The 13,947-nt window shown below is 47.4% G+C and overlaps 1 protein-coding gene across 1 annotated transcript in view; it reads right to left on the bottom strand.

Annotated features, from left to right (window-relative positions):
* LOC135821100 (uncharacterized) overlaps positions 1–12,425 on the bottom strand; it is a 48,790-nt gene extending 36,365 nt beyond the window's left edge. The window contains exons 1-2 of the mRNA XM_065334163.1: positions 12,279–12,425; positions 1,834–1,963 (exon numbers count right to left, since the gene is read on the bottom strand). Of these exons, the coding sequence (XP_065190235.1) occupies positions 1,834–1,963; positions 12,279–12,302 (154 nt within the window). The 5' untranslated portion in view covers positions 12,303–12,425. The remainder of the gene's footprint in view (positions 1–1,833; positions 1,964–12,278) is intronic.
* Positions 12,426–13,947: the final 1,522 nt, after the last annotated feature.

The following is a 13,947-nucleotide window of genomic DNA, read 5'->3' as shown; positions in this document are numbered from 1 at the left end:
AGCTGATGACTTGTTTCAACAGAGGGGGTCTCTGTCTGATTTTGCAATTTTACTACTCCACTGGTTGCTAAACACGGGCAACCTACATAGAAAAGGAACCCCGAATTGCACACCCTAGATATATTTATTCCCGTAGCTATGCAGAAGACGTTACTTCAGTAACGTCTGGCGCTAGCCAGGGTCCACACAGCTTTAATTTGGTGTTTGTGTGTTTGTGTGTTTGTGTCACGCCTGGCGCTATCCCGTATCTGTCGCGTACCGTACCGTACCATCAAACACAGCTGGCCACATACAGCTGGCCGAAATATTCAAATAGGGCTTTCAAACGCAAGATCATAACGTGAAGCAACTTGGTAGAATGAGTATGAATGCGAAGTGTATGGGGGAATGCATGTACGGCGATAGTGCGGGTTCTAATCCCAGGTTATGCTAAAAAAATAGGAGAATTGAAAATTTTATAACATCTCTATGCTTTTTTGCCTAGGTCATCAAGGCGGTAGACGATGTCGTATTACCCTCGACCGTACCTGTCCCGTACCTGTCCCGTACCGTGCTATCAAAGACGGCTGGCCACAATACATATTCAAATAGGGCTTTCAAATGCAAGATCATAACGTGAAGCAACTTGGAAGAATTAGTTTGTATGCGAAGTGTATCGGGGGATGCACACACGGCGATAGTGCGGGTTCGAATCCCAGGTTATGTCTTTTAAAAAAAAGGAAAAAAAACATCCGGATGCTTTTTTTTGTCCATGTCATCAAGGCAAAAAAGCATAGCGTAGGGCCCTGAGCTTCCAAGCTCTCTCGTTATACTATTGATGACAGGTTGAAACTTGACCCGGCTCCAACTCCAACAGGGTTGAAAACTCTCATGTAACACACAGCCCAAGCAATTGCCACACCTGTTTAGTAAACCGTTTCCTCGGAGACAAGAATGCGATAATACTGAGAAGGAGGGCACATGAAAGTTCACTAGTGAAAATTTTCGAGATGTTCAAGAGCCTGAAGTGTACCCATCTCCTCAGTATAATCTCACTGTTGATCCGAGCTAAGGTATGCTGGGATACAAAGTGCACGGGACTATTATTTTGATGTTTGAACTGCAGTGGTCTTCTGTTCTTCTACAGCATGGAGGCAGGGTTGTTGTCCGTAACTTATGATTTTCATAGCTTTTCACACCCGTGTTCTGGCACATAGTCCGAATGGGGCACGGACGGCACGTGCACTCCCCTACAAATTTCAACCTAAGTTCAGGATGCATATGCTCATCATGAATGACATGTACCAGCAATCCTACACATAGTAAATTATGTGCCTGTGCACCCTAACCCCCCCCCCCCCAAAAAAGGGGGACCAGCTACGTCCCAGTGTGTTCTTCCTACGGAATATTCAACAAGAGAAGAAAATAATTGCGCTTTGAAAGTCGAAGTTTGAAAGCTGGGTTAGGGGCCAGATCATTGCTGCACAACTTGCACAGTGCTGTTCAATGAAACGAAGATGGAGCGAGTCAGCTTTGCGCCCTGGATCCATGAACATTCCAGTTTTAGCAGATCCGATGGCTGTAGGACGCGTGGCACGTACAGGTGCCTCCTGATACAACGAACACCATTGTGCAGGAGGATCAGTTCGCTATAACAGAATATGGACATACATTGTAGGCTTAAACTGGGACATGGAAAACTGTTCGCTATCACGAAATTCGCAAAATGCGTGCTTGTTATAAGTGGAGTCGACTGTACAACACTCGCACAACCAGGAGTTTTTTCGAAGTTTTAAAAGCAGAAAAAAGTAAAGTTTCATTCAGCAATACACGGTACACTTAGGCAGAACTTACGGACACAGGTGTGGGTAACACTACTTAGTTGCTGGCCTTTAGTGCACGCTATCGCGTTACTTGTGTCCATGACGGACAACACCAGAAGCAAGGGAAGTAGCAGCTCAGGTGTTTGTAGCGTCGTCCCCAGCTGTGAAAGGCCACAGAGAGACAAACCAGATAAGAGACCACGTTGTAAGAGATGATGATGCTAGCGAATGCATTGTGTTTGTAACAACGTGATGTCTGTGAGTTCGTGGAATACCAATGTGCATTGTTTGATATCCGATGGACTGACTGACTAGTTTTTCATAATTAATTTTTATTTCTCACCAGAGTTGAGATTTTGGTGAGAGGCCCGCAGTAGGCTATTTTATTTGCCTAATTTCTGAACTTCATGCCTTACCGGAGCGCACAGCTGCAGTTGGCCGGAGAGAACTTCACTCGCCTGTCCCAAACATGAGCAGGCAGAAGTTCATCGCCCCTTGCGCTGCGAAAAGTCGACGCCGAGCGCTGTGCGCATCGCGTTCTCCTTGCTGTCGGAAAGGTCCTGTCACATAGACAGCAAGCGGCCAGCTATCCTTCTCTGAATCCTCTACCACCACTCGAGTCCATGCCCATACATTATCATTATGATAGCACTGTGGCGGTATAGGCAGTGACAAGAAGCTATAGCTGCTAAACAGGAAGGTTGGCATTATTTTCGAGCTGATTCTCCTCGAGAGAGAGTTGCATGATTCAACGATAACGATGTAAGTAAAGCCTTCGTCTTCGAACTCAGCAGCGCGTGCCTTTTGCCTACTTTTTTTCCTCCTTTGCTGTACGCTCAGCCTCGTACACTCGACCTACGCAAGCCCGACTTCGGCGCGTGCGAGCTGCTATTTGTGCTAATCAAGCGCGCTGTCTGTGATCTGCACGACACAGCCGCGCCTCCGCTGCCGGCCTGCCGGGTATACGCGAACCGGATGGCACCTTATTTCACACGCAGCACATTATTATTATTATAGACACAATCTCATAGCATGTGACAAGCATAGCTAATGCAGTAGGCCTTGACGGATTATGCTAATATTTTCGTAAAATTATGCTTTTCGCATTGCTGAAAAAATTGCAGAATTATGCTATTTTTATGCTAAAATTTATCATATTATTATGCCGCATTATGCGTTGTCTGATGATTGGTTCAGCCATGAAACTCGGAGTATGCCGCATTATGCTCACATATGCTGCTAATGTATATGATGGTTCTGTGCAAAATAACAGGGGATTTTTTTTATAGGGCGTTGTACTGTAGCAAAAGTTCAACGGGGTCAACGCACCATCCGACCTACAATTGTAGCTACGACCATCACCAAGAGTGCATAAACCGTTTATGGACTCTTGCCATCACCAAGAGTACATACTAGTACCGTAAAGTACCGCCAGAGCGCCCCGTCTCGCGAGAGCGCCCCACCTTGATTTTACAGTCAGAGGAAGGAAGATCGTACGGCAGCGTGCAACGAAGTTTATACGATGTGAGAATCTTAGGGGCCTATTATATGTGCAACTCCAGCCCGGGCTGGAGCAAGCGGGCCAGCCCGCCAAGGGTGTTTACATGTGCAAGGCCGGGCTGGTCGCCAGCCCGCAGTGAGTTTATATGCGCTGAGCACACGCCAGCCCGTTGTGAGTATGTAGCAAATACACTACGACTGTAGTGTGCTGCCCCGGGCTGAAACGCAGGGCTGCAGGCCATACTCAGGTTATACCTAAAAACTTTTTTTCTCATACAATGTACTTTGAAGTATTCTTCTGCTGATTTCTTTTCGCGCTGTGGCACATGTTTGGTACATGGTGTGTTGTATCACCTCGTTTCTTTTCCCTGTTTTTCACATTTTTAGCTGTCCATATCAAAGTATTTTGCAAGTAGTTCCCCTTCCACGTTAATGTAAATCATGCATGTCGACAAATAAACAGTGCTCACTGTACGTCCTTCTTGTTGCTGTACAAAAAGCTTCATAGATTTTCAAGACAATATCGGGAATCCTCTTTATAGCTACCCTCAAAAGGTAAAAGTACCTATTTTGTAGTATGAACGCAGTGTAGACACCATAATAATATAACTCTGGCCCGGGCTGGTCTGTTTATATGTGCTTTTTCTGGCCCGCCTAGCCGGGATCCCGGGTGCCTCGAGGCGGGATCCCGCCTCACCGGGCCAGCCCGCTTGCAATGTAAACGCACCACAGGTTTTGTGTGGATTTGTGTACAACCCCGAGATCCCGTTGCAGGCGGGCTGGCCCGCCTGTCGACCAGCCCGGGCTGGAGCTGCACATATAATCACCCCCTTAGGCTGTGTTTACATGAGAAATTTCAACCCGGGTCGAGTTCAGCCCGGGTTGAAAGTCTGTACGATAGACAAAAGAGGTGAGCGTTTACGTGAAGACAGTTGACCCGGGTCAAATACTGATATGCCGCCAAAAGTCCACTTCTACAGTCCTGTATGGTCACGTGAATCCGTTCGCGCGAAATTTGCATCTGCAGTGCTGTTCAAACCTGGCGCGAGATACGCACAGAAGTACGTTTGTACGATTTTCTTGACCCGGGTTGATTTCAACCCTCCCCTTGGGGGGAGGGTTGAAATCAACCCGGGGCGAAATTTCAACCCGGGTCAAGCGCAATGCGTCATGTAAACGCGCCATTCACTTTGTGCACATGGCGGGTTGAAATCTGACCCGGGTCGAACTCAACCCGGGTTGAAACGCTTCATGTAAACACAGCCATAGTGTACTAAGGTCACACTTGGCAGGTTTTTGTGTGGAGCTTGTGTCCGCTCGAAGGTACGGATTGACTGCAAAACGTGCAATATGTGTACAAGGTTCATGTCGTATGACCTACAGACAGCAGACCACCTCCACAATATGACCACGAAAGGATGAGATGGTGGGGCGCTCTGGCGGTACTTTACGGTAACCCCAAGAGTGTGAAACTCCAGCTATGGGGTCTGCGACGGGCCCTAGTGTCAGCCCAAATTTGCCGGCAATTCTTTTGGCATAATATCGAAACATTTTAGAAAAAGAATTGCCCGGCATATTTGGAGCATAATTTCGAATTTTTGGAGATTTTCACCGTGATTTCGCATTGTGAGGTCAATCTTCACACTTTAAAATGTGAACCCAGCAAAACCGAGCAAATTTCGATGTTTTTCTGAAATTTTCTCCAAAATTCGGTCCAAATTTGGCGTTTTTGAAGCTGTCATTGAGCATGATCAGAGCAAAATATCGTCTTCGCCCGGAAATGCCAAGCATAATATCGAAAGAAGCGCAGCAAAATTATGCGGCGTAATATCGAAAAGTCTCGAGCAAATTTGGGCTGACACTAGCGACGGCAGAACTTCACATCACGTGATGAACCCGTACACATTATTTGCACTCTGTGCATTATAGATACAGGGTTGTACGCAGTCCAGCTTTGGGTACAACTCTCTTGTGGTCACTTTGCACTGTTTGCCAGCATTAGTGTCAGCCCAAATTTTTATTATTATTATTATTAAGTTGATTGTTCCAACTAGGAACACACGCTTCTTGCCGAACTTGACACTTGACTGACTCACGACTGCAATCCGGAGCACACAAAGCGTCTCTGTTAGTTTGTATCCCTGGTGATGGTTTGGCCTGGAGAGCAGTATATAAGTGGTGCTTTTCAGGCACAATCTTCCTCAGCCTACTCAAGCTCAACTGATGAGGGGTGAATTCCCCGAAACACCGTGTATTGAGCAGGGAGTGGTGCTTTTTTGCAGGTTTGCCGAGTGGAAGGTGCGACGTGCTCCTCGTGTGCTCCGGATTGCAGTCGTGAGTCAGTCAAGTGTCAAGTTCGGCAAGAAGCGTGTGTTCCTAGTTGGAACAATCAACTTCATGACTATTACCGCCGAAGTCGCAACTTCTAAGTTCGTATTGTTGTCCCTCACGCGGACGTGCGACTAGTTGTTGGAGGTGACAGCGTTGTGAATAGCTATACTGGCTCTCAACGTCTGTTTATCACAACTCCATGAGCGACTCTGACTCACGCTGCTACCTGGAGCTTCACGAGGTGTTTGTCGCGCTGGAAACAAAGCGTCTCTGTTAGTTTGTATCCCTGGTGATGGTTTGGCCTGGAGAGCAGTATATAAGTGGTGCTTTTCAGGCACAATCTTCCTCAGCCTACTCAAGCTCAACTGATGAGGGGTGAATTCCCCGAAACACCGTGTATTGAGCAGGGAGTGGTGCTTTCTTGCAGGTTTGCCGAGTGGAAGGTGCGACGTGCTCCTCGTGTGCTCCGGATTGCAGTCGTGAGTCAGTCAAGTGTCAAGTTCGGCAAGAAGCGTGTGTTCCTAGTTGGAACAATCAACTTCATGACTATTACCGCCGAAGTCGCAACTTCTAAGTTCGTATTATTATTATTATTTTATTTATTTTACTAGGGTGTTTCCCACAGACCTATGGTCTTTTTACGGGAGCCCCTAGAAAGGTTAAGCATGAACGAACAAATTGGCGATAATCTGTACAAGAGCGAACAGTGGAAGGCAGCATATTCCACCGATCAGAACCTATGTAGCCAAGACGAGAAAAACCAGCTTTAGTGTGGGCAGAAGGCAAGGCCAGAGAAAAAGAGATTTGGGACCTAGTGACGGCAGTAGTATGTGCACTGGAGGAGCGGGTATGGAAAATTTCTTTTAGGAGGGAGCTACATGTGTCGCTATGGACAGAGCGAAATACAAGAATAAAAAGCTTCAAATTGACTCGGACAGAAATGTGAGAGAGATTGTATAGGCTAAGAATATGAGAGGCACTGGTAAAGTTATCAAAACCAAAAACTATTCTTAGACACCTGTTAAATAGGCGGACATACTTATCGAAATAGTAAGAACTGAGGGTGTGGACATATGCGCTACTTGCATACTCCAATGACGACTGAATAACACTAAGGTAAAAGCTACGCCGTGCGTGGAATGGCAAGAGATGTCTTGACATGCGGTAGGCGCCGAGTTTCTTGTTGACAGACCCAATCAAACCGTCAATTTGTGGCCCAAAAGTCAGGTGCTCGTCAATGACAATGCCAAGATAGCGTGCGGACTGCGCTCGAAGAACATGGACGCCGTCAATGACGACACTGGCGGAATCAGGCACTGCTGTTGTCTTTCTGTGAAGGAGGAGGAACTTCGTCTTAGCTGGGTTCAGCGTCATGCGCTTCTCTTCCAGGTAGACAGACAGCTTGGCCAGATCTCCGTTCAAAGCTCCGATGACTTCCTCAGCAGAGTCACCAGCTGCATACATATTGACATCATCCGCAAACTGCAGAACTGTGGAACTGTTGACGCATGAGGGAAGACCACGGACATAGAGGCTGAATAGGATAGGTCCCAAAACAGACCCCTGCGGAACACCCTGCGTACATGGCACGCGTGGCAGGCCCTCTGGTGCAATGAGCTGCTGCGTTCGATCACTCAGGTAGCTTTTAAACCATGCCAGAGCCGAGTCACCAATCCCACAATCAAATAACTCATTCAACAGCAACAGGTGATTGACGCTGTCGAACGCTTTCCTGACATCAGCGAGCACTACGCCAACAACCTTCCCATTATCCAAATCTTTCATCCAGCTATCAATTGCAACAGCCAGGGCCTCCTCACACGAGTGATATCGTCTGTATGCAAATTGCTGGGGTGGAATAATGTCGGGATTCTCTCTCAGAAGAAGGCTTAATTGGTTGTACACGTGGTTCTCGAGGACTTTGCTAGCGATCGGTAAAAGTGAAACAGGTCGGTAGTTTCGCGGTTCAGAGCGGTCCCCGCCCTTGAAAAGTGCTCTCACGGATGCATGCTTGAAAAGCGCAGGAAACTTACTCTCCTCAATAGATGCCGTGAGAAGAGCACACAGGGAACCTGCCATCACTTCATGACATTTCTTGAAAAGGATCGGAGGCAACCCGTCTGCTCCGGGAGCTTTATGTGCATTGAGATTACGAAGGATTTGCTCGAGACTTTTCGATATTATGCCGCATAATTTTGCTGCGCTTCTTTCGATATTATGCTTGGCATTTCCGGGCGAAGACGATATTTTGCTCTGATCATGCTCAATGACAGCTTCAAAAACGCCAAATTTGGACCGAATTTTGGAGAAAATTTCAGAAAAACATCGAAATTTGCTCGGTTTTGCTGGGTTCACATTTTAAAGTGTGAAGATTGACCTCACAATGGGAAATCACGGTGAAAATCTCCAAAAATTCGAAATTATGCTCCAAATATGCCGGGCAATTCTTTTTCTAAAATGTTTCGGTATTATGCCAAAAGAATTGCCGGCAAATTTGGGCTGACACTAGCCAGCATCATCTTTTGAACTATGTCACGTGATGTGAAGTTCTGCCGTCGCAGCACAGCATAGAGAGGTTGTGCAGGCAGTTGCACACTTCTTGGGGTTATGTACTCTTGCCATCACTGATTGTAATGCACTGGACATGTTATCAAGGGAGTCGTAAACCTACGACTTCCTGCTGTATCTACGGTACTTGTACTGATATACGGAAGCCTTGCTTGGTAGTTTAAAGGGGAAGTTAAGGCAAAAATTAAAGGGGAAGTTAAGGCGAAAATTAAAATTTCACCAGTTGTAGTCTTCGGGGTGCTGAGTCGAATGGTCTTGGTCCGAGGAAGCTGAGACGCTCTCTTCCTACTTGAATCCCAATCGAACTCGCGCACTTCCACCGAAACTAGGTGACTGCGCCCTACGAGATGGGGATTTGTATGCAAAATGTCACTAAAAGCGCCATTTCGTTCTTATAAAAGCACCGATGACCGCGATTGGCCCATATGTTGTAGTATTTTGGACGCTGAGTCGACTGGTTTTGGCCCGAAAAGGCTGCGATGCAGCGTTCCTCCTTTATTCCCAATCGAACATGGTTGAAGAAGCGGTCACGTGCTCCTGCGTACACCAGTCACCTGGTCACCGTGCCTGCAGGGTACAACTTACTAGCCTGTTTGACCTTTTTTGGATGCACTCCTGCCACTCGAGTTGAACTCTAGTTGAACCTTGGTGTGAAATTTGTCGCCTGCTGGCGTGGTGACCAGGTGATTTGGGCACCCAGGAGCACGTGACCGCTTGTTCAGCCATGTTCGATTGGGAATAAAGGAGGAACGCTGCATCGCAGCCTTTTCGGACCAAAACCAGTCGACTCAGCGTCCAAAAGACTACAACATATGGGCCAATCGCGATCATCGGTGCTTTTATAAGAACGAAATGGCGCTTTTAGTGACATTTTGCATACAAATCCCCATCTCGTAGGGCGCAGTCACCCAGTTTCGGTGGAAGTGCGCGAGTTCGATTGGGATTCAAGTAGGAAGGGAGCGTCTCAGCTTCCTCGGACCAAGACCATTCGACTCAGCACCCCGAAGACTACAACTGGTGAAATTTTAATTTTTGCCTTAACTTCCCCTTTAATAGGTGTTGGCGGATAATGCCGGCATTATATCGAGCATTATACACCACCTGGAGCATTACGAGCATCATAAAGCATTACGAGGCCAAAAATGGCATTTTACGACTTTCTACATGACTGCATAGTAGATCTACACACATCGTCAATTCGTCATGTACAGATTCGTATCGGCTATAGCGTTGGTCTTTGATTGGCAACATTTATTACGCGATGTATTACTACAACTTAGGGCATGTTCGATTGGTAAGGATCGGGATCGGGATCCAGATCTCAGATCCCTCGGATCCTTCAGATTCAACTGAACACTTTATTTTGGACCTTGACTGTTGCCATGTTGAAAATGGCGCTCACAAGGCACCCTAAAGGGTGAATGTCGTACTCATCGCGTGCGTCGTACACAAAGTCAACAAGCTCTATCTCCATCCACGTGTGCGTACCACAATGTGTACAAAAAGGTAGTAAGCCTCTTGTACGGGCAAAGCAAAATAAAAAGAAGAAGAGAAGAAAAACTAAACTAAAAGGAAGAAAACTAAACTAAAAAGAAGCACCCATTTTGTTAAGCCAGGGGCTGGCTCACGCCTGGCATGAAAATGATAGATTGAGAACTAAAGAAATAATGACAACTGTCTAGCTGACCACCAGCTGTGCCTCTGCTCGGACCAGGTCGACAGGGGCATGGTCAAAGTGACGGCGGCGAATTGAGCGTGATCCACGGACACAGCGAATAGCAGACCTGGCTAGCGAAAAGCTTAGCATGCATCTGAGCCAACACACCATCTGGCTGTACGGTGCATGCCTCTTCACGGCTAAAGCACTTGCCAGCCTCTTCACCGTGATGGCAGCTTCGTGGCCCATCCCCCCACAGGAAGAGAAGACCAGAGGGGTGAAGGAACCATGCTCGACGTGGAGAATTCTCTCCCCATACGCACGCTTCTTCTCCCCTTCAAAGCTTCGGTACAGAGAGGAGAGGGATCTGGAGCGGTAGCTTGACGCATGGGGATAGAACACCCTTGTATCAAAGAATGCGTTTCTGCTATCCGTCCAGAACCCCCTCACTCTCAGGTCAGCGCGGGCATCCGGGTCGGTGTTGGCGGTGCGTCGCTGGAGGACCTCACCGGTGAGAGGTTGGAGCTTCGGCTCCACCTCAACATCACAATGCACCTCCTTCATGCATGAGGCGATAAAGTCGGTAGGATCGTTGTGACGCATATGGATGAAGCCGGAGAGTTTACAAATCTGCGCATGATCCACCGAGTAGCGTGCTCCACATGGGCAAGAAGCCGGCAGGTTGTCCAGTGGCCAACAATATCGCATGCGCACGTGGTCATGGAAGTCGGACTTGACGTCGAAGCAGAATCCGTGCTCAGCCACCGGTATTGTTGTGAGCGTGCTGGAGGCTCCCTTCTCTCTTGCCAACGCCATGGCCCGTTGTTGCGGCTCGGGCAGCCGAGACTGGATTTCGTTAGCCTTGGTGTCGAGGGTGGCGCGGTGGCGCTGTTGCACGGCAGTCTTTGCTTCATGGTCTTGTCTGATGCTCCCTATCAGGTCCGAGCCGCCTGTGGCGATCTGGGTTGCAAGATTAGCGGTGCACTCAACCGATGCCGTGTGTTTGCGGGAGGAATCGATGACGGGGTTGTCCAACGACAGACCTCCATATCGAGCTGGAAGCGCAACCATATCCATCTCACAAAAATGATTTTTACCCGCCATATACGCACAAAGGTCACATTTGGATCCGTTGGATCCGATCAACCCTGCTCCCCGAGGAGGGTTGACCGGATCCAAATCCGAAGGATCCGGATCCGGATTCGACCAATCGAAAGGGTGCGAATCCAGTGGATCCGGTGGATCGGGATCCCGATCCTACCAATCGAACATGCCCTAACAAGCGATAGACCACTGCGTACCGACCGGTCCGTACACATCATGCATGGTACCAAACAGATCGTGGCACGCAGTGCCAGGCGCAGTAGTCCTAGCTAGCTGTGGTCCAGCACAGTGTGGAAACTCTCGGAGAAACTTACTTCCTGTCCCGAAAGTCTATCTTCGGCCAGCAACTTTTTGAAGATCCAGGTAACAACGCCGAACCAACGAAACAAAATTTATGTGAGCCAGCATGGAACGGTGGAGGTGCGCACACGCACACATAATTCCAGACCTTACCCGGTTACAGTCCACAAATTAATGTCATACGACATGAACCTTGTACACATATTGCACGTTTTGCAGTCAATCCGTACCTTCAAGCGGACACAAGCTCCACACAAAAACCTACCAAGTGTGACCGTAGTACACTAAAAAAAAACACGGCTGTTTGTATTCGTTTGCATAAGCCTGATCTTTGTAAGCAGAAGAAACATGTAGTTGCGTTAAGATTGTTTTCGTAGGTGCACAGCATGATTGTTTGTCTCAATACACAGTTCTAGCGTTGTAATTAGTTCATCACCCCTGTTGCACTTAGCTCTCACTTCACTTCTATTGTCTCACCTTCCCTCATTCTATTTTAGCACTTTGTTTTGTTCTCGTAACACATTATTGAATGTATATTAATCATTGATTCAGCATGGTTACTCTTCAGTCACGGCTTTCCACTGATGATTGTGACAAGAAAATCGATTTTGGTAAACCATCATGACTTTGTTGTAGTGTGGGGATGACAGCAGAATTTGTTCTCTTTATAGCTATAATAATACAGCTCGCATAATTTATACTGTACATGTAGCTCATATGACAAATCAAATGAGGGTCATGCATCTGTCGACCCCCCCCCCCCCTTTTGTCATGAAATTTAATATGTGCATGCCAGTAAATGGGTCAGGACCTTTGGATAATGGTCAGGATGAAAACCGAACGTCTGTAGCGTCGAAGCAACTTAAATAGGGGCGGATTTCACTATTACCATATTAGATATCAGATTATTAATATTGCCACTATTATTGAACATGCGCACAACCGATCCTTGTCCAAATCAAACATTAATGGCTAGGTAGACGGCTAAATAGAAGATTAAAGGGACATTTGCTTACCATGCTGGTTGACGAGGCGTGCATCGTGATGCAGAGTAGACAATTTGTCCAAGTCCCCTGCACTGTCTGTGCTGGCCCCAACGGGAGGACCTTGTCAAACTACTAGCGACAGTGTACCCAGCAAGAGTGAGTTGTGGTAGGTTTTGTGCTCGCTTTTTCTGTCGTTCCAAGAGCACAAACTGCATTCCCGAACTATATTCCCTCTGCCGTACGGATAAAGTGCCACACATCAGTGACATCACCATGAACCGAACCAGATCTGCAGAGTGTGCAACTCTGCACCAACATGTTGCATGCAGCATACACCCTGTGCCATCCCACAGTAAACTCTTGTGTGGATAAATGTCATGCCGTTGGTTCACTGCCGGTGCCTTGTGTAGCGGCAGTTGTTTTGGTGATGCGCGGGAAATGACCATGTGAGTAGGCACCCGATGCAGCAAAGCAGAGCCAAAATCGAACAAGCACCCAGCCCACCAGGAATACAGATTGCCGGGAGCGCGCGTCGATATGATGTATTACGCCTGACAATTTGCTGGGGAGGGTCGATGTCGAGAACTCGACAATTTGCTGGGGGGGGGGGGGGGGGCAGGGTCGATGTCGAGAACTCGTACTACCATACTTGTGTGCGTACTTCCCGCCAACAATATACGCAGCATTCATTGCAGATGGGATTTTTCCGCCAAAATTTCGGTTTAGGAATTTTTTGAGTCTGCAGAAAAAGGATCTGACGCGAGGTACGGAGGACTCGATTTCGCACACGTACACGGCGGGATGCACGTGATCCGGGTCCCCGACAGCTTGCCGTGATACGGGAAAAACGAAATTACACGGCAGGAAAAGCAAATTCACACGGCAGGCCAGGATATGATGCGCACAGTGTATATGATGATTCGTCTTTATATATGTGTTGATTCTTCACAAAATGTGTTATTTTGCCCGTACAAGAGGCTCAGTTTTCCGTGTGAAAAAAAAGAAAAAAGGATGCGCACAGGGACAGTATTCGACTCGCACCTGTACCTGTAGTGCAAATCAGGGAATAGTACCGTAAAATCCCGCCAGGGCGCCCCTACCTCCTCGACGCTTCAGGTGGGGAGGGGCGGATGGGCGAGTCCTACTTGCCGCATTCAGTGCTACATGAAAAAGTACTCACACTACGAGGTGGTTTGGCTTTTTTTAACATGGTTGTAAAATGACGTTTTTTCAGTCACTTCTAGACAAGCTACATCCAAATGAATTGTTGCAAATGGAAGTGCTATCCTTCATGCCCGTTGTGTCCAAAAATGGGAATGATTCCACTTTGGAAAGTGTCTTGAATCATGTCCTACTTTCATTGTATTCTCAGGATTCAAATAATTGGTGTGTCATTTTTTAACAAATTTGTAAAATGGCATCACTAACTGGGATATTCGGTCATCAATGTTCTGAAGTTGATAGATATCACTTCAAGGGTTGCTAGTGGATGAAATTAATCTATCAACAGAGGAGTGAACTGCATTGTATGCTGCGAAACCCGTGTTTTTGCATTTGTAACTAGTGGCTGTGTTATACGGTGGAATTGGATAGATAGCATAGCATCGCAGCGATGTTTTCGTTCTCACAGAGTGTATTCCGTGACCTACTGTTCTTCATTACTGTCTCTAGTGATGGCAAGACGGCCTGACGTCGTCCA

Source organism: Sycon ciliatum, chromosome 7 (assembly GCF_964019385.1).
Source record: "Sycon ciliatum chromosome 7, ocSycCili1.1, whole genome shotgun sequence".
Taxonomy (NCBI): domain Eukaryota; kingdom Metazoa; phylum Porifera; class Calcarea; order Leucosolenida; family Sycettidae; genus Sycon; species Sycon ciliatum.
The sequence above is the reverse complement of the archived record's forward strand: the minus strand, read 5'-3'. Positions and strand labels throughout refer to the sequence as shown.